At 43.4% G+C, this 20,775-nt stretch overlaps 1 protein-coding gene across 1 annotated transcript in view; it reads right to left on the bottom strand.

Annotated features, from left to right (window-relative positions):
* LOC139392223 (syndetin-like) overlaps positions 1-20,775 on the bottom strand; it is a 217,884-nt gene that overhangs the window by 99,568 nt on the left and 97,541 nt on the right. The window contains exons 13-16 of the mRNA XM_071140055.1: positions 20,637-20,769; positions 2,938-3,029; positions 1,476-1,570; positions 842-940 (exon numbers count right to left, since the gene is read on the bottom strand). Of these exons, the coding sequence (XP_070996156.1) occupies positions 842-940; positions 1,476-1,570; positions 2,938-3,029; positions 20,637-20,769 (419 nt within the window). The remainder of the gene's footprint in view (positions 1-841; positions 941-1,475; positions 1,571-2,937; positions 3,030-20,636; positions 20,770-20,775) is intronic.

A 20,775-nucleotide genomic window follows, 5' to 3' on the forward strand; every position in this document is an offset into this window, starting at 1 on the left:
TGCAAGCCATGCCACATCCAACGAGCGAAATAAGTGATTTGGTATTCAAGCACACACAGAGGAGGAGGAGTGCAGTTGGTGCATGTGACAGAGCAGATATCTGGACATAGTTTCAGTTGAATCATTATAACAGTTCTGTGGTCAATTCAGGGGAGATAAAAACTAGCTACAATGTAAGTTGCACCTCTAAGCCCAGGGGGCACAATATAAATGTTAATGTCAAAATGTGTTAATGCAGCCAGTACGACATAATGAAGGCCCACACAGTTTGCTGACGAGTAATGGCTTCGTGGCTGCATCCTAAGTTGTTGAGTATTCAGACAGAATGTGAAAATGGAGTTTAGGGAGCGGAGGGCGAGCAGGGGCTTGGTGGTAGAGTGTCTTAGTGTTGCTAACAGGGAAAATGGGATCAAAGCAGAGTTGGCCACTGTCTCTGCCAATGTGTCCCTTCTCCTGTGTTGCTCCCTCATTCCTCTGTCTCTCTTTGTCTCTCTTTGTCTCTTGTCAGTCTCTCAACCTCTGTCTCACACTCGTATTCTCTCTCCACCTACCCCCTACTTACATGTTATTTTCTCTCTGATCACTATTTCTGTCAGTATACTGCTACTTATCATCTATAACACCTGACAGGTAAACACACAACTGATCAGTGCAGACATCTTCTGATATAATGCATTCATTTATAATTATATCCACTTATATTCAGGTTGGGTAGAACAATAATGAAGTAAACAGACCATTGTTTTCCTGTGCAGATGGTGCAAACACATGTATCCAACCAGGAAAAAAATCTTATAACTTGGGTAAACATTCGCTAGCTAGGGCTAGGCAGGGACCTCACCTGTGGTAGTTCTTGAAGTAGTTTACGCTCTGACGTTTGATGGATTCCTGCAGCAACTCTGACTTACTGCCACAGAACTCCTCCCCCACTTGCATCAGCCTGTTTGTGTGTGTATGATTTACAGAGACACAGAAACAGAAAGGATGGGGAGAGAAAGGAGGAACAATGCCAAATGAGATCGAAAGAACACAAATGCGAGGGATTTTTTTATTTATTCGCCAGTAGTTCAAGTTCCCTAATTAACCCCATAGAGTTACTTCACAGCCATGTGGCCCTGAGACTGATCCCTGAGGAACCCCTATTCTCTCTCCCCACTGACCTGTAAGGACATAGCTGACCCAGAAACCCGATTCCTTAATTGACAAGCTTGTAAAGAGCCTGATTACGGCCCTGTTCTGTTGGCAGAACAAGCAGATTCATTGATGCCCACATAACTCCCTCTTCGCTTTGGTGGTTGTTCATTTAAAACAAGGGGTTTCACATGGACTGGGGGACAGAGGGAGAGCTTGAGGTTTTGGTCCCCTGTCGTTCAAACCAATTACTACTAATGAGGATGTGGTCGTAGAAATATAATTACTAGAACGGGTATCCCCATTCAATTCTATTAATTATATTTCTATGTAGGCGTCATTACCTGCTGATAACATCCAAGACCACGATGAAGTCGTCATATTTGAAGTTAGACATGTCTGTACCAAGCAGATAGGCTTTCACTTTTAGCTGGACTTCCTGTAGGAAGAGAAGGGGAGGAAGATTTGACAATATTAAAGATTAAACTCATCTCCAGAGACTTTATTGTGGGTGAAGAGAATACTTGTTAGAGAGATGTGGAGGGGCGAGAGAGAGCGAGATGTGGAGGGGCGAGAGCGAGCGAGATGTGGGGGGGCGAGAGAGCGAGATGTGGGGGGGCGAGAGAGAGCGAGATGTGGGGGGACGAGAGAGAGCGAGATGTGGGGGGCGAGAGAGAGCGAGATGTGGGGGGGCGAAAGAGAGCGAGATGTGGGGGGGGGGGGGGGGGCGCGAAAGAGAGCGAGATGTGGGGGGGGGGGGGGGGGGGGCGCGAAAGAGAGCGAGATGTGGGGGGGGGGGGGGGGGGCGCGAAAGAGAGCGAGATGTGGGGGGGGGGGGCGAGAGAGAGCGAGATGTGGGGGGGGGGCGAGAGAGAGCGAGATGTGGGGGGGCGAGAGAGCGAGATGTGGGGGGGGGGCGAGAGAGAGCGAGATGTGGAGGGGCGAGAGCGAGCGAGATGTGGGGGGGCGAGAGAGCGAGATGTGGGGGGGCGAGAGAGAGCGAGATGTGGGGGGACGAGAGAGAGCGAGATGTGGGGGGCGAGAGAGAGCGAGATGTGGGGGGGGGCGAGAGAGAGCGAGATGTGGGGGGGCGAAAGAGAGCGAGATGGGGGGGGGGGGGGGGGGGGGGGGGGGGGGGCGCGAAAGAGAGCGAGATGTGGGGGGGGGGGGGGGGGCGCGAAAGAGAGCGAGATGTGGGGGGGGGGCGAGAGAGAGCGAGATGTGGGGGGGGGGCGAGAGAGAGCGAGATGTGGGGGGGGGCGAGAGAGAGCGAGATGTGGGGGGGGGCGAGAGAGAGCGAGATGTGGGGGGGGGGCGAGAGAGAGCGAGATGTGGGGGGGAGAGAGAGCAAGATGTGGGGGGGAGAGAGAGCAAGATGTGGGGGGCGAGAGAGAGCGAGATGTGGGGGGGAGAGAGAGCGAGATGTGGGGGGGGGAGAGAGAGCGAGATGTGGGGGGGAGAGAGAGCAAGATGTGGGGGGGCGAGAGGGAGCGAGATGTGGGGGGGCGAGAGGGAGCGAGATGTGGGGCGAGAGAGGAGAGAGGGAGCAAGAGGAGAGCGGGAGAGAGAGGAGAGCGGGAGAGAGAGGAGAGCGGGAGAGAGAGGAGAGCGAGAGAGGGGGAGAGAGAGGGAGAGAGAGAGAGAGAGAGAGGAGAGAGAGAGGAGAGAGAGAGGGGGAGAGAGAGAGAGAGAGGAGAGAGGGAGAGAGAGGGGGAGAGAGAGGGAGAGAGAGAGGAGAGAGGGAGAGAGAGAGGAGAGAGGGAGAGAGAGAGCGAGAGCCAGAGAGAAGAAAGCTTGTGTTCTGACCTGCCAGATTCGAGTGAGTCCATGCTCCAGTTTCTTCTTTACATAGCTGTGGTCAACAACCGCCTCCTCGGTGTCTGCAGCACCCGCTTCATCTGGGGACACAAATCACACATTGATTCATAATTACATCACACTGAAGTACCAGGCCTTATTCTATCATCTGCTGTTGTTTTGTTAGTAGGTGCTCATGATGTCAGTTGCTCATTCAGATGTATCTAGAACTAACTTTGGAACAGATTGGACTGAATTAACAGATTGGGGCAAATGTTTACTGTTTCACCCCCATCTTAATAGTACAAGCAATACCTTTGCTTTTCAACGTTTTGTTAGAGTAGCATTAATATTGCAAATAGATTGTGGGTCCTATCAATATAATTGTCTGAATAATTACCAATCCTCCATGTATTTAAACAAATATTATTTATTCAAATTGCCATATATTTTTCAACTGCAATGTAATGTTTCACAAAATTTCTGAACATTTCTATTCTCATAGCTTCTACAGATTGTAAAATAAACAATTTTACTAAGAGTCTTATTATAATATTGATCAATTGACTATGACTTTTCAAAATAGCGCACCAAATCAAATAAAATGTATTGGTCACACACACATGGTTAGCAGATGTTAATGCGAGTGTAGCGAAATGCTTGTGCTTCTAGTTCCGACCATGAAGTAATATCTAACAAGTAATCAAACAATTTCACAACTACCTTATACATACAAGTGTAAAGGAATGAATAAGAATATGAGCGATGGCCAAACGGCATAGGCAAGATACAGTAGATGGTATAGAGTACAGTATATACATATGAGAAGAGTAGTGTAGGGTATGTAAACATTATATAAAGTGGCATTGTTTAAAGTGGCATAGTTTAAAGTGGCTAGTGATATATTTATTACATCCAATTTGTAATTACTAAGGTGGCTAGAGATTGAGATTGTTGGTAGCAGCCACTCAATGTTAGTGATGGCCGATTAACAGTCTGATGGTCTTGAGTTATTCAGTCTCTCGATCCCAACTTTGATGCACCTGTACTGATCTCGCCTTCTGGATGATAGCGGGGTGAACAGGCAGTGGCTCGGGTGGTTGTTGTGGATAGGGGGGTGTTCCCTCTGCTGTTTCCTGAAGTCCACAATCATCTCCTTAGTTTTGTTGACGTTGAGTGTGAGGTTATTTTCCTGACACCATACTCCGAGGGCCCTCACCTCCTCCCTGTAGACCAGCTCGTCGTTGTTGGTAATCAAGCCCACCACTGTAGTTGCGTCTGCAAACTTGATGATTGAGTTGGAGGCGTGCATGGCCACACAGTCATGGGTGAACAGGGAGTACAGGAGAGGGCTGAGAACGCACCCTTGTGGGGCCCCAGTGTTTAGAATCAGCGGGGCGGTGTCAAAACCCAGGGTCTCGAGCTTAATGACGAGTTTGGAGGGTACTATGGTGTTAAATGCAGAGCTGTAGTTGATGAACAGCATACGGCTGTGATTATAATGGAAGAAAATTCTCTTGGTAGATAATGCGGCCGACATTTGATTGTGAGGAATTCCAAGTCAGGTGAACAGAAGGATTTGAGTTCCTGTATGTTGTCATGATCACACCACCTCTCGTTAATCATAAGGCATAACATACACCCCCCGCCCTTCTTCTTACACACAGGTGCACCTTGTGCTGGGGAAATTAAAGGCCACTCTAAAATGTGCAGTTGTGTCACACAACTCAGTTCCACAAATGTCTCAAGTGGAGAGAGCATGCAATTGGCATACAGACTGCAGGAATGTCCAACTGAGGTGTTACCAGAGAACTGAATGTTAATTTCTCTACCATAAACTGCCTCCAACGTCGTTCTAGAGAATTTGTCAGTACATCCAACCAGCTTCAAAACCGCAGACCACATGTAACCACGCCAGCCCAGGAACTCCACATCCAGCTGCTTCACCTATGGGGTGGTCTGAGACCAGCCACCTGGACATCAGATGAAACTGAGGAGTATTGGATCTGATTTTAATAGCTAACATTTCAATGGTCATAATAAATAGATATGCCAACAGTATAATACTTTGAGAAGTAGACATTATTTACTATTTTACACCTGGGGTTACTGAATAACATCTCCCACCCCATCCTCGTAGCAGTAACAGTGTCATCTTTCCTTCTCCACCCCATTATACTAACCGTAATTTACAACGCCAATAGTAATGTTGGCAGCCGTCCACATTAGCCATCATGCTACTGATGAGCCCCATTTCCATACCCTCCTCATTTGGCTCAGTGTTTCCTCTGTAGATGATGTGATGACAGGAACAGAACAGCAGGAAAGAGACATACGTTACAGCCATTGTCATGTAATTCAGACAGACACTAAAGAGGTCACAGCACCTTCTCTGCCAGCCAGCCAGCCTCGCCAGGCATCACATCAGAGAGAGAAGAAGAGCAAGAGAGAGGAGGAATACTGGCTTAGACCTGACTTCCTGTATATGAGCTTAGGGGAATGTTGCCTACCCTCTGCAGTCAATAAAAAATAGCTGTAATTTATACGATTGAGAAGATTCCATTGAAGTAATACAATTCTTCTCAGTGACACCCGGGCGAAGTTCTCTCCATTTCATCATTCCCTCCATATGAAATGACAGAGCCCAACAGTTCTGAGACAAGAAGCAACACATTGCTCTCTCATCCAGAGTTTCCTCAAAGATCAGTCTCAGGACTATCCCTCACACAGACGGAAAAGAAACACATTACTCTATTTTACACAACGTATTGATGTCTGCGCGTCTAATATGATGTGTATTGATGTCTGCGCGTCTAATATGATGTGTATTGATGTCTGTGTCTAATATGGCGTGTATTGATGTCTGTATGTTTCATATGGTGTGTATTGATGTCTGTATGTTTCATATGGTGTGTATTGATGTCTGTATGTTTAATATGGTGTGTATTGATGTATGTGTGTAATATGGCGTGTATTGATGTCTGTATGTTTAATATGGTGTGTATTGATGTATGTGTGTAATATGGTGTGTATTGATGTCTGTATGTTTAATATGGTGTGTATTGATGTGAGTGCACATTAAGCAGTGAAGGATGAAGGTAACCGGTTGTAGAAATCTCTGGCTGGCTACAGTACATCTCAAGAGGAACCATAAAACATGGGGGATTTGGAGAATAAACATTGAATTCCACTGAAAGAAAGCGGTTGAGATTGAGGTGACCTTCAAACTTCGTTGGAGGGGCCTGAGAGAGGTCATTCCTAAACCCTACAGCTCACCATAACAGACATCAATACACACCATATCAGACACAGACATCAAATCAGACACAGCAAGCCGGGACAAACGAAGGAGAAAAAGACCTTGCCGGCATGAAGTTAATATCAACCTGAGCCTAGGTAACTCTGAAGTGGCTAAACTACACTTGTCTTTCTTTGTACCAGCCACATAAGATGTGAACGCTCAACCACTACCATCCTCTGAGAGCACTTGCATTAACCTCAATCAAAAAGAGAAGAAAAACTCAAGATGTGACCTAGATGATGACCAGTGGTGGTTTGTGCCATTTAAGATGAGGGAGGATGATTATTTTGATTCAGCGTGGCCTTATATTTCTATGACAGCATATTTGATGACTGTCATTAATATTCCATTCGCCCAGCTCAATGTAACATCAATAGGCTTAGGCTACTGCATGAAACTTGAATTTTCCCTGTACAAATCATGAGGTTGCTGCCTATTTCTCAGGCCCAGAAGCTAGAATATGCATATAATTATCAGATTAGGATAGAAAACACTCTAAAGTATCCAAAACTGTCAAAATATTGTCTGTGAGTATAACAGAACTGATATTGCAGGCGAAAACCTGAGGAAAATCCAACCTGGAAGTGCTGTTTTTCCTGAAAGCTCTCTGTTCCATTGCCTTCAAGGGATATCAACCAGATTCATTTTCCTATGGCTTCCCCATGGTGTGAACAGTCTTTAGACATAGTTTCAGGCTTTTATTTTTAAAAATGAGCAAGATCGATCACATTCCGTCAGTGGATGGCTGGGTGCCATCTGGGTGCCAGCAGCGTTTTGCATGCGCAACAGCTTTGAGCAGACATTTTTTTATTTTTTTTTTATTTTTTTTTTATTTCACCTTTATTTAACCAGGTAGGCAAGTTGAGAACAAGTTCTCATTTACAATTGCGACCTGGCCAAGATAAAGCAAAGCAGTTCGACACATACAACGACACAGAGTTACACATGGAGTAAAACAAACATACAGTCAATAATACAGTATAAACAAGTCTATATACAATGTGAGCAAATGAGGTGAGATAAGGGAGGTAAAGGCAAAAAGGCCATGGTGGCAAAGTAAATACAATATCACAAGTAAAACACTGGAATGGTAGATTTGCAATGAGAGAATGTGCAAAGTAGAAAAAAAAATAATGGGGTGCAAAGGAGCAAAATAAATAAATAAATAAAATACTGTAGGGAAAGAGGTAGTTGTTTGGGCTAAATTATAGGTGGGCTATGTACAGGTGCAGTAATCTGTGAGCTGCTCTGACAGTTGGTGCTTAAAGCTAGTGAGGGAGATAAGTGTTTCCAGTTTCAGAGATTTTTGTAGTTCGTTCCAGTCATTGGCAGCAGAGAACTGGAAGGAGAGGCGGCCAAAGAAAGAATTGGTTTTGGGGGTGACTAGAGAGATATACCTGCTGGAGCGTGTGCTACAGGTGGGAGATGCAATGGTGACCAGCGAGCTGAGATAAGGGGGGACTTTACCTAGGAGGGTCTTGTAGATGACATGGAGCCAGTGGGTTTGGCGACGAGTATGAAGCGAGGGCCAGCCAACGAGAGCGTACAGGTCGCAATGGTGGGTAGTATATGGGGTTTTGGTGACAAAACGGATTGCACTGTGATAGACTGCATCCAATTTGTTGAGTAGGGTATTGGAGGCTATTTTGTAAATGACATCGCCAAAGTCGAGGATTGGTAGGATGGTCAGTTTTACAAGGGTATGTTTGGCAGCATGAGTGAAGGATGCTTTGTTGCGAAATAGGAAGCCAATTCTAGATTTAACTTTGGATTGGAGATGTTTGATATGGGTCTGGAAGGAGAGTTTACAGTCTAACCAGACACCTAGGTATTTGTAGTTGTCCACGTATTCTAAGTCAGAGCCGTCCAGAGTAGTAATGTTGGACAGGCGGGTAGGTACAGGTAGCGATCGGTTGAAGAGCATGCATTTAGTTTTACTTGTATTTAAGAGCAATTGGAGGCCACGGAAGGAGAGTTGTATGGCATTGAAGCTTGCCTGGAGGGTTGACACAGTGTCCAAAGAAGGGCCAGAAGTATACAGAATGGTGTCGTCTGCGTAGAGGTGGATCAGAGACTCACCAGCAGCAAGAGCGACCTCATTGATGTATACAGAGAAGAGAATCGGTCCAAGAATTGAACCCTGTGGCACCCCCATAGAGACTGCCAGAGGTACGGACAGCAGACCCTCCGATTTGACACACTGAACTCTATCAAACATAGCATCCCTCTCTGTTTGAGCTGGGTGTTGAGTAGGCAAAACTGTCTGGCTGCATTTTCGAAAGTAAAAAAAATAATAATATAAATATATATATAGCTCTCACTGAATATAGCTCTCACTCTTCCTTCTCCTTAGTTTTGGAATAATTTAATTTGTTCAAAACTGTTCAACTATTGGCTTTCTGTCTTTGAATCAACTACTCACCACATTTCATGCACTGCACTAGCTGTAGCTTTCGGTATGATATTCATTCTCTGATCTTTTGATTGGGTGGACAACATGTCAGTTCATGCTGCAAGAGCTCTGACAGGTTGGAGGACATCCTCTGGAAGTTGTCATAATTACTGTGTACATCTATGGAAGCAGGTAACAACCATGAGCCTCCTAGGTTTTGTATTGAAGTCAATGTAACCAGAGGAGGACAGAAACTAGCTGAGACGGCTGTTGAGGCTACTGTAGACCATTGCAAAACAGTGTGTTTAAATAAATTATTTGGTGACGAATATGTTTAGTATAGTTTCATCTAAAAATTGTACCTTTATTAATGTTACATTTATTTTTATTTTTTTTACAAGAAATTTACTGAGGAGGACGGTCCTCCCCTTCCTCCTCTGTGGAGCCTCCACTGATGAAGACAGCAGTTGAAAATATACTAAACATATAGGCTCTGTCTTTTGGAGTGACATCCCTACCTATTGAAACCTCTAGTTATAAAAAGTGGTAAATATTCAGGGATGTTACAGTTACGGAATATAATCCAGGGATTATGATAGAGAACAATATATGACATCACAGAAAAAATAAACAAGCTACTGGAGAACTCAGGTACTATAAACGGGTGCCCATTCGTGGCTAGTTTCACCTTGTGAGGGCTTTTGGCTCCACTTGACATTTTCCCACAAAACATTGCTATTTTTATCCATCTTTGTGCAGACTGGAGCTTCATCCAGAGGACTTGGACTACTAGTCTTTTGACATGAACTGCTGTCAGAGTGTGGACAGAAGATGACATCTGCACTGACCCATTCCAACTGGGAAGTTTAAAAAAGGGAGACTTCATTTGAAAATAATTCATTTGAAACTCTCCTTTTAATCCCCTTGATATATATTATATAAATAGTAATACTTTAATTATTTCAATCAAATACACAATATTAACTATATTGTAGACCTGTTTAATACGATATACATTTAACTAATATTTTGCAGTCACAACACTGAAAAGTGAGAGGCCTCCAAATTTCTAGGTGAACTGGATGTTTATATCAAACCTACTCTCCACATATCCTATTGACTGATTGTTAATGGAAAACTGTGCAGCATCAACACTGCAGGCATACTGACAGAAGTTCTGGAAGTGTCAAACTCAGAGGTGACAGTGAGTCAGACAGCCAAATGACACAAAAGACTATACAGATACTATCTCCCAAGATGTAGTTAACATTTTACACCCACCCACATTCCACCCACCCACCCGTTCAGGTCAACCAAAATGGTGTCCAAAGCTCTGACAAAATTAGAGAAGCATGGAGAAAGTAATTAGAACAGAGCAGAAAATAACAGAAGCAGAGCTAAGCAGAAAAGAGAACAGAGCAGAACAGAGCAGAAAATAACAGAAGCAGAGCTAAGCAGAACAGAGAACAGAGCAGAACAGAGCAGAAAATAACAGAAGCAGAGCTAAGCAGAAAAGAGAACAGAGCAGAACAGAGCAGAAAATAACAGAAGCAGAGCTAAGCAGAAAAGAGAACAGAGCAGAACAGAGCAGAAAATAACAGAAGCAGAGCTAAGCAGAAAAGAGAACAGAGCAGAAAATAACAGAAGCAGAGCTAAGCAGAAAAGAGAACAGAGCAGAACAGAGCCAGACAGACACAGGAACGTTTCTTTAGACAGTGTTCATAATTCAGATGAGATGTTCGAGCTGTTCTTTAGATTTTACAGATATACTAATGACCATATTTATCTCAAATCAAAATGTATTGGTCACATACGAGTGTTTAGCAGATGTTATTAATTTCACAACAAAACACACAAATCTAAGTAAAGGAATGGAATTAAGAATATATAAATATTTGGACGAGCAATGTCAGAGCGGCAGAGACTAAGATACAGTAAAATAGAATACAATAGAATAGAATACAAAACATATGAGATGAGTAGTGCAAAATATGTAAACATTAAAGTCTATGTATATAGGGCAGCAGCCTCATGAGCTAGTGATGGCTGTTTAACAGTCTGATGGCCTTGAGATAGAAGCTGTTTTTCAGTCTCTTGGTCCCACCTGTGCTGACCTCGCCTTCTGGATGATAGCGGGGTGAACAGGCAGTGGCTCTGGTGGTTGTTGTCCTGGAGGGCAGGTAGTTTGCCCCAGGTGATGCGTTGGGCAGACCGCACCATCCCTGGAGAGCCCTCTCAATTAGAATACTAACATTTGGGGGGGTACTTATGTTTGTCCTAATTCAGACATGTACAAGTGTGTATTGATACGCATGTGTGAATTAGAAACGTGTTTCGGCATATCCCAACTCCCGAGACACACTTGGAGGGTGAGATTTGTCACAGCTCTGCTGAGAGTGTATTTTGCTATTGTTATTATCATAATGCATTTCCAGCACTGGGTGATGAAAGTAGGCAATTCTCTAACTGATCATGAATACAGATAGACACAATCAGTGTAAAGAGCATGTGATGTCAGACATATGACAGCTCATCATTGCTACTCATTTTAAATAATGCATTTCCTGATTTGTAAGGTGAATCTCATAATTTGTCACATCTTGGTTTGCCTGATTGGAATTGTCACATTGAATGGCCCGACAGTGTTCTAAATCCATTACACCCCCCACCCCTCCCCGACAACTGCATGTTAGCTGCTAGGGATATACAATATGGGGCCTCCTGAGTGGCGCGGCAGTCTAAGGCACTGCATCGCAGTGTTAGAGGCACCACTAACTCAAGTCACACTGCATTATTTCTCCCTCATGCAACAATTCATGTTGTTAATCCAACGACCAGATAAAGTTAAGTTAATATTCCTCAATATTAAAAAAAAAGATAAGCTTGAGTTGTTATTATGAGCGGCTTATCAGTGCATTTCATGGCTTATAAAAGTGTTTACCGAAGTGTTGACAGTGCTGAATAACAACTTAAACATGAACTTACACATAAAAACAGAAGCTCTTTGTTGTATTCATTGAGTCCCTCTAGTAATGGTTTTACAAGTTCCTGTGATGTAAAACACCTGGCAGGCTAAGAATGACCTGTCGGTGCATCCTAACCATGTCATTTCTCCTGACTGGGCCAAGAACGACTGCATGAGTCACTGCCTGAGAGAAAGAATGGAAGAAAAGAAAGAATAGGAAATCCCAGGCCCACTCTGACATCACAGAGGAAATAGAGGAAAGTGTTATTTAACAAAGGAGTGAGAAGGGAGATTAGCCTCTTAATGGGACCATGCCCCCCCACCATGAGAAGCCATCTTTTATCAAATCAAATTGTATTGGTCACATACACATGGTTAGCAGATGTTATTGCTAAGTGTGGCGAAATGCTTGTGCTTCTAGTTCCGACAATGCAGCAATATCTAACATGTAATCTAACAATTCCACAACAACTACCTAATACACACAAATCTAAGTAAAGGAATAAGAATATATACATATAAATAGATGGACGAGCAATGACAGCGCAGCATAGGCAAGATGCAATATATGGTATAAAATACAGTATATACATATGAGATAAGTTATGCAAGATATGGAAACATTATTAAAGTGACCAGCGATCCATTTATTAAAAGAGATTCAATTAAAGCGATGTAATGTAGTGTGCTCGGTGCATCTCCTCTCTCACCAGGCAGAAATAGTGCACATTACGCATAAAAGGTTCTAGGCCTTGCTATGTACCACCCAGGTCAACTGAATATCCCTGGAAAGCTTATCTCATTGGTTACAAGACTATCAAGGTGCCATAGTAGCCAATCCCATCTGTAATGGATGCCTAGAGCGCGTAACCCGGCAACGTCATATTTTAGATGCGCAAAGATAGACATTCAATGTTGCCATTAGGTCATACATCATCAGATATCTAGCCTTTTGCCAGTGTTATGTTCCATCCAACCTAAGTGTTAAGTTGACACCCCTCATGTTGCTATAGCTCAAACAGACCAAATCAAACCTTACCTCGTAAGGTGTTTGCTGTTTGGTGAAAACGTTGTGTAAAAGAAACATTTTGACTCTCGGGGCTTGTGATCAATAACGGTAGGTCACATGCAGACAAATAAGACATCCTTATGATCTGTGGAGTTCCGGCTTTCGGTGTCTATCAATGTATTCCATGTTTATTTTGTTTATGCTTCACAACGCTAACCGGAATGTAGGAAGCATCCATCTTGAAATGAGGTCATCTGGCCTGCCCTTATAGGTTCGTATACCCATATGGTAGTAAATTACACCAAAGATTTTAAGGCACCAATCAACAGCCAAGATAGTAAGCTTTCCGCAGACACCCTGCTTTTGCAGATAAGGGCTACCGTTCTTATACCAGACTGAATTGAATAAAAACAAAAATTGGGTCCCCAATTTACATTATATTTAAGAGGGGAAAAATGGAAGGAAAGAAAGAATAGGAAAGCCCAGGCCCACTGTGACATCACAGAGGAAATAGAGGAGGAAAGTGTTCTTTAACAAAGGAGTGAGAAGGGAGATTAGCTCATCTGACTGGCTTGGAGAAGAGATTAGAGGGGAGGGGAGGAGAGGTCAGTCTGCTAAAGAAAGAGGGAGCTGAACACGGACTGTTAATGCTACTAATGGGAACAAGGGAGGGAGGAAAGAGGAGCCCGAGGAGGAGGATGATATAAAAGGACAAAGACTTAAATGGTGCAATAGAGTATTTCTAGGTTACTTTGTATCAAGACTGGGTCTGAGTTTGACACCAGCAAAATGTGAATTGAACTAGTAATTGAACTCATTCTAATGTTCTTCCGAAAATACCAGAAAGCAGTTTAGCTTGAACAAGGCAAGCCACAGACAGGAAATAAATCTGCGGAGTGAGGTGTGATGAAACAGCACCCAGAGGGCTTTCATTGTGTTAACAGATATCCTTCCTCTGACGACGAAAAGGAAGGATGCCAGAAAACAGCCGGCCAACGCCTCAAAAACTACATCACATAGCTCCAAGACGAAGTTTCTCAAAGCAATAGAAAGAGACGAGATTTTGACAAGGAGCCTTGAGAAACTCGGACGGTCTCCATTCAAATCCTAGCCGGCCAAACAGTTATCTAAACACCAATGTGAAAGTAATGAATTTCCGTAATTTCCTCTTTTGACCTGGCAATCGCATTTCTGCACCATCTTTGCGAGTGAAGATGATGTTGGAGTGTGAAAACACAAATCCAAGCTGGTCACAGGCCAGGGAAAGCAATTTACCTGCTGACAGGCCTGGCAAATGAAGGAGAGAGAAGCTGCCTTAACAAAGATGGAGGTAAGTAGCAGAGGCAATGGAAGGCAATGGGAGGAGTAATTGTCAATTTCCACATGGGGATTGCAGCGTTATTCAATGTCCCAGACACACATAATTGGCCAAGCAACAATGTACAGTTGAAGTCGGAAGTTTACATACACTTGGAGTCATTAAAACTTGTTTTTCAACCACTACTGGCTTTAGAAGCTTCTGATGGGCTAATTGACATCTTTTGAGTCAATTGGAGGTGTACATGTGGATGTATTTCAAGGCCTATCTTCAAACTCAGTGCCTCTTTGCTTGACATCATGTGAAAATCAAAAGAACTCAACCAAGACCTCAGAAAAACAATTGTAGACCTCCACAAGTCTGGTTCATCCTTGGGAGCAATTTCAAAACGCCTGAAGGTACCACGTTCATCTGTACAAACAATAGTATGCAAGTCTAAACACCATGGGACCACGCAGCCGTCATAGCGCTCAGGAAGGAGACGCATTCTTTGCGGAAAGTGCAAATCAATCCCAGAACAACAAAGGACCTTGTGAAGATGCTGGAGGAAACAGGTACAAAAGTATCTATATCCACAGTAAAACGAGTCCTATATTGACATGACCTGAAAGGCCGCTCAGCACGGAAGAAGCCATAAAAAAGCCAGACTACGTTTTGCAACTGCAGACTACGTTTTGCAACTAGATGGTACTTTTTGGAGAAAAATAGAACAGTTTGGCCATAATTACAATCGTTACGTTTGGAGGAAAAAGGGGGAGGCTTGCATGCTGAAGAACACCATCCCAACCGTGAAGCACGGGGGTGGCAGCATCATGTTGTGGGGGTGCTTTGCAGCAGGAGGGACTGGTGCACTTCACAAAATAGATAGCATCATGAGGCAGGAAAATTATGTGGATATATTGAAGCAACATCTCAAGACATCAGTCAGGGAGTTAAAGCTTGGTCGCAAATGGGTCTTCCAAATGGACAATAACCCCAAGCAAACTTCCAAAGTTGTGGCAAAATGGCTTAAGGACAACAAAGTCCTCTGGGAATGTGATGAAAGAAAAAAAATGCTGAAATAAATCATTCTCTCTACTATTATTCTGACATTTCACATTCTTAAAATAAAGTGGTGATCCTAACTGACCTAAGACAGGTAATTTTTACTAGGATTAAATGTCGGGAATTGTGAAAAACTGTATTTGGCTAAGGTGTATGTAAACTTCCGACTTCAACTGTAGATGAAAATGCCTAAATGATCAGAAGGAACTGGTGTGGCTACATATGATGTCATGTTAAGCTAACTATGGAGTGTCCATTTCTCTTGGACTGAATCAAGAAAGACAGTAGTCCAAGTTAGACTGTAGTATATCAATTTGGCACACCCAAGACATTACACTGAATAACAGGAGATGTTAAGAGAAATGTCATGCTCCTATGAGATCATAAGTCAATCAAAACGATTGTGAAAAAAACTCAACTTGTTCACAAACATCAAACGAACGTTACTACTTAATTCATCTTGAGGCGAAGCTGTACATGTGGGAAGGCAAATATCAAGGCCAACATCTTCCCCCCTCCGTCCTGGATTGGTTGTATGTTTAATGTGGCAGTTCCAAAGCTAACAGTCAATACGAGGGGCTCCAGTCCATGCTGTGAGCTTGTAACCGATCCACCGACCACGGCCATTTATCCTCTCACCACCGAGGACCTGTCCCAGCTGATTGAACATCACAGTGGGTGAGCTACATGTATGGCTGATAATTCAATTTGGAAAGGTGGGAGGGAACCCTTCGCCCGTATTCATTCCAGAAACAACTTCCCTTTATTGAGTGGTGACATTAATTACTGATACATCATGGTGACAGGTTCACTACGTCAGCTGTGGTGGCCCTCAGTAGGTGTTTCACTCTGCATCCCAAATAGCACCCTATTCCCTATATAGTGCAGTACTTTGCTTTGACCAGGGTCCTGGTAGTGCACACTATATAGGGGATAGGGTGCCATTTGGGATGCATCTGCAGTGTTGCAGCAGCCAGCCATGGACCGTTTTGTTATTTTTCCAACGACAGAGAGGAGCCTGGCGGTCATGCGGGGCACCGTGTAGAACGTGTGGGGTCCCAGGACACAACGCCAGTCTGACAAGTGAAGATCAGCATGTAAATCTCTCCTTTTAAGGCTTTGGTATACGCACACACAAACAGAGATGCACACCCACCTATAAGCACACCGAACACGCACACACGCTCTCTCTCGCTCGCACTCACCAAGCACACAGACTAAACATGCACACTAAACACGCACACCCTTTACATCATATAAAAAGGTAAAGCTGGTGCAGAGTGAGGTCACCTTCACTTAGAGGGCAGTACAGTAGATGAAAGCCAATCCCACCCACTCTCGATGTGATGGCCCTGCCCCCCTTACAACTAAATGGAATATGTCCTTTCACCTCGCAGAACAGCGGGATATGCTAATCTTCGGTTTGGAAGCTGGAAGGGTACGTCTCTAATGGTACCATATTCCCAATATATTGCACTACTTTTGACCACATAGTGCACTATACAGGGAATAGCGTGTCATTTGTGACTGTCGTCAACGATTTAGGGGATAAGGGCATCACTGTGGTCCTACTCGTCATCGTCCATTTCGTTAATCAAGCTAATGTACTGAAGGGGGAAATTGAACCCCCTTGCCACTGAGAAAGAACAAATTCTGGATTTGATCCAATGCTACTGTTTAGTCTTTGAAAAGTTGAACAAATACAATTCACCAAATGAAAACGACTCCAGTGAGCTACCTTGAAACCAACACTCCCTTGGAAGAGATTAACTCTACGTGAAACCTGAAACTTTATCGCTATGGAAACAGAGCCACCAGTTGTGTTTACTAAGCTTGGATACCTAAGGAATGTGACATTAGTGATGACACAAGCTGGAGTTGTCTTGTTAATCCCAACATAAACCCGTCTTGGACTGCCTCTGTGGTTTCAAATGATCTAGCTACATGCTCTCTTTGGCTTATAGTTACAGTTGAAGTCGGAAGTTTACATACACCTTAGTCAAATACATTTAAACTCAGCATTTCACAATTCCTGACATTTAATCATAGTAAAAATCCCCTGTCTTAGGTCAGATAGCATTACCACTTTCTTTTAAGAATGTGAAATGTCAGAATAATAGTAGAGAGAATTATTTATTTCAGCTTTTATTTATTTCATCACATTCCCAGTGGGTCAGAAGTTTACATACACTCAATTAGTATTCAGTAGCATTGCCTTTAAATTGTTTAACTTTGGTCAAACGTCTCGGGTAGCCTTCCACAAGCTTCCCACAATAATTTGGGTGAATTTTGGCCCATTCCTCCTAACAGAGCTGGTGTAACTAAGTCAGGTTTGTAGGCCTCCTTGCTCGCACACGCTTTTTCAGTTCCGCCAACACATTTTATATAGGATTGAGGTCAGGGCTTTGTGATGGCCACTCCAATACCTTGACTTTGTTGTCCTTAAGCCATTTTGCCACAACTTTGGAAGTATGCTTGGGGTCATTGTCCATTTGGAAGACCCATTTGCGACCAAGCTTTAACTTCCTGACTGATGTCTTGAGATGTTGCTTCAATATATCCACATAATTTACCATCCTCGTGATGCCATCTATTTTGTGAAGTGCACCATTCCCTCATTCCTGCAGCAGTTGCAAACCGTAGCTTTTTTGGGGCGGTTTGGAGCAGTGGCTTCTTCCTTGCTGAGCGGTCTTTCAGGTTATGTCGATATAGGACTCGTTTTACTGTGGATATAGACAATTTTGTACCCGTTTCCTCCAACATGGTGACAAGGTCCTTTGCTGTTGTTCTGGGATTAATTTGCACTTTTCACACCAAAGTATGTTAATCTCTAGGAGACAGAACACATCTCCTTCCTGAGTGGTATGGCGGCTGCGTGGTCCCATGGTGTTTATACTTGCATACTTTTGTTTGTACAGATGACCGTGGTACCTTCAGGCATTTGGAAATTGCTCCCAAGGTTGAACCAGACTTGTGGACCTCTACAATTTTTTCTGAAGTCTTGGCTGATTTCTTTAGATTTTCCCATGATGTCAAGCAAAGAGGCACTGAGTTTGAAGGTAGGCCTTGAAATACATCCACAGGTACACCTGCAATTGACTCAAATGATGTCAATTAGCCTAACAGAAGCTTCTAAAACCATGACATTTTCTGTAATATTCCAAGCTATTTTAAGATACAGTCAACTTCGTGTATGTAAACTTCTGACCCACTGGAATTGTGACACAGTGAATTAATCTGTCTGTAAACAATTGTTGGGAAAATTACTTGCGTCATGCACAAAGTAGATGTCCTAACCGACTTGCCAAAACTATAGTTTGTTAACAAGAAATGTGTAGAGTGGTTGAAAAATGAGTTTTAATGACTCCAACCTAAGTGTATACAAACTTCCGACTTCAACTGTATATAGAGTCAGGGCTGAAAGTAGATTGAATTTGTTTTTACATATAGAATCCCTATTAATTCAATACCATCTCTGTGAGCATGGTCATAAAGAATTGTCATTGAACTGCAAAAATGTTTTAACTTTTATTGCGGCAAAAACACAACCAGTCATGATGTTTGAACCAGTCTGATTGTCAAACAGGCTCCATTACGCGGCTACCCATTACGCGGCTACCCATTACGCGGCTACCCATTACGCGGCTACCCATTACGAGGCTACCCATGCACATTCATCCACAACATCCTACCAGCCACCAAACAGCGGTGACAGTACTTTGGGCCCTGTATAGAATAGTACTGTTGCTCCAGCAGATCAACCAGTAGCTTGTTGCACTTGGTAACCTTGTTTAAATTGTGACGGGGGAAATAAGAGGTTCCCAGGAAAGCAGATCAACACTACATTTGATACAATCTGATTATCACGTAAGCAATTGGTCATCCCTCTTGGCTGTACTGAAACATCCTAAATACAAGAAATAAGTCCTGACAGAGAGGTGGGGCACTGAGGGACATGAGGGTGTCTACATGTAATTAGGAAAAAGGAATCAGTCATTTCCTATTGAAGGACAATCAATAAACGTCAATCAAAATGGTGCTTATACGGAAATGAACATGATCATGGAATGGAAATGAATACTCAGTGTTAAATATCAGTTTGTCTCCATCGCTTACCGTGTGGATTATTTTAATTGACTCAACTAATCATTAGAATGAATCATTAGATTCTAATGTTTGGACAGGAAGTCTTTGGAGAAGACTCAGTGACTTGGCCAGCGACGTGCTTTCAGGCCTGGTCGGCTCAATGACATTCCACATGGACAGCCTGAGAGAGGGAGAGCCACTGAAGTAACACTAGAAAATAAATTCCACTTGACTATCAACACAGTGGCGATCTACCTCAATTACCCATACTATCAAGCCAATGTGGGCTGTGCAAATGTGGGGCTGCGCATTCACAACCACTTCTGTTATATGGGCGGGGTAGACAACGGGGCAGTAGCTCACCTCTATTAAGTGCAAATGCAATACTTAGAAATCCATCAATCTCTGGGTTTAAGTCTGTGGGGCCTCAATGAAAGTCAACCCCCCCCCCCTTTGTTTTTGCTGAATCAGCTTAAATTGATTTAGGGGCAGCTGATTAAAAGAGCCAGGAGCATGGAGGGAACACTACTGCAGCTCAACCGCTGGTTTCTAAGAACTTCTAGAGGACGAGGGGGAGTAAACGCCTGGAGAAATACAAGGTGAACTGACCTGAGGGCAGCTGAATAAGGGTTTATTACCATACGGGATGTTCAAGGGGCTTTAGGTGTATTACACATAAGGGAATCAGGGCTATAAAAGTTAGAGCAGGTAGAGGGTGGTAAATAAGGGTTTTAATGGTTGCTTGCCTGAATGAAAGGGGAGGGGACAGGGCTATGCTGCATTGAAGGGGGGAGAGTATTGGTGCGGCATGCTTACAGTACCTGTAGCAGCCTCCTCCACTTCTTCTTTAGGTGTAGGGTATAGGAATCAGGGCTTTAGAAATAACAGAGGTTACCTTGGAGGACCGATGATGAATAAGGGCTTTAGAGTGGTCACTTGCCTTTATTAAAGGGGAGGGGACAGTGCTTTGGGGTGCTGAATTAAAGGGAAGAGCAGTGGTGTAAAGTACTTAAGTAAAAATACTTGAAAGTACTACTTAAGCCGTTTTTGGAGGTATCTATACTTTATTATTTATACATTCCTAAAGAAAATAACGTACTTTCCATTCCATACATTTTCCCTGACACCCAAAAGTACTCGTTACATTTTGAATGCTTAGCAGGACAGTAAAATGGTCTAATTCACACACTTCTAAAGAGAACATCCCTCCCTGGTCATCCCTACTGCCTCTGATCTGTTGGACTCACTAAACACATGCTTTGTTTCTAAATGATGTGTTAGAGTGCCCCTTGCTATCTATAAAGAAAGAAAGAAAATGGTGCCATCTGGTTTGCTTAAAATAAGGAATTTGAAATGATTTATACTTTTACTTTTGATTCTTAAGTATATTTGAGCAATTTCATTTACTTTTGATTCTTAAGTATATTTAAGACCAAATACTTTCAGACTTTTACTCAAGTAGGATTTTACTAGGTGACTTTCACTTGAGTATTTGCTATCAAGGCATCTTTACTGAAGTATGACAACTGGGAACTTTTTCCACCACTGAGGCAGGACATATTGAGGGGACAGATATTGGTGTGACAGGCATACCTGTGGTGGGTGGGGGCTCCTCCTTGTCTTGCTCCTCATGCCACTGCATGGTCCGGTGGTAGCTGAGCATCACCTCCCACAATGCCTTGCACAGGTCGCTCAGGCAGGGGACGTAGCTGTCTTGAGTGATGTGCTGTGG

This window comes from Oncorhynchus clarkii, chromosome 32, assembly GCF_045791955.1.
Source record: "Oncorhynchus clarkii lewisi isolate Uvic-CL-2024 chromosome 32, UVic_Ocla_1.0, whole genome shotgun sequence".
Classification (NCBI taxonomy): Eukaryota; Metazoa; Chordata; class Actinopteri; order Salmoniformes; family Salmonidae; genus Oncorhynchus; species Oncorhynchus clarkii.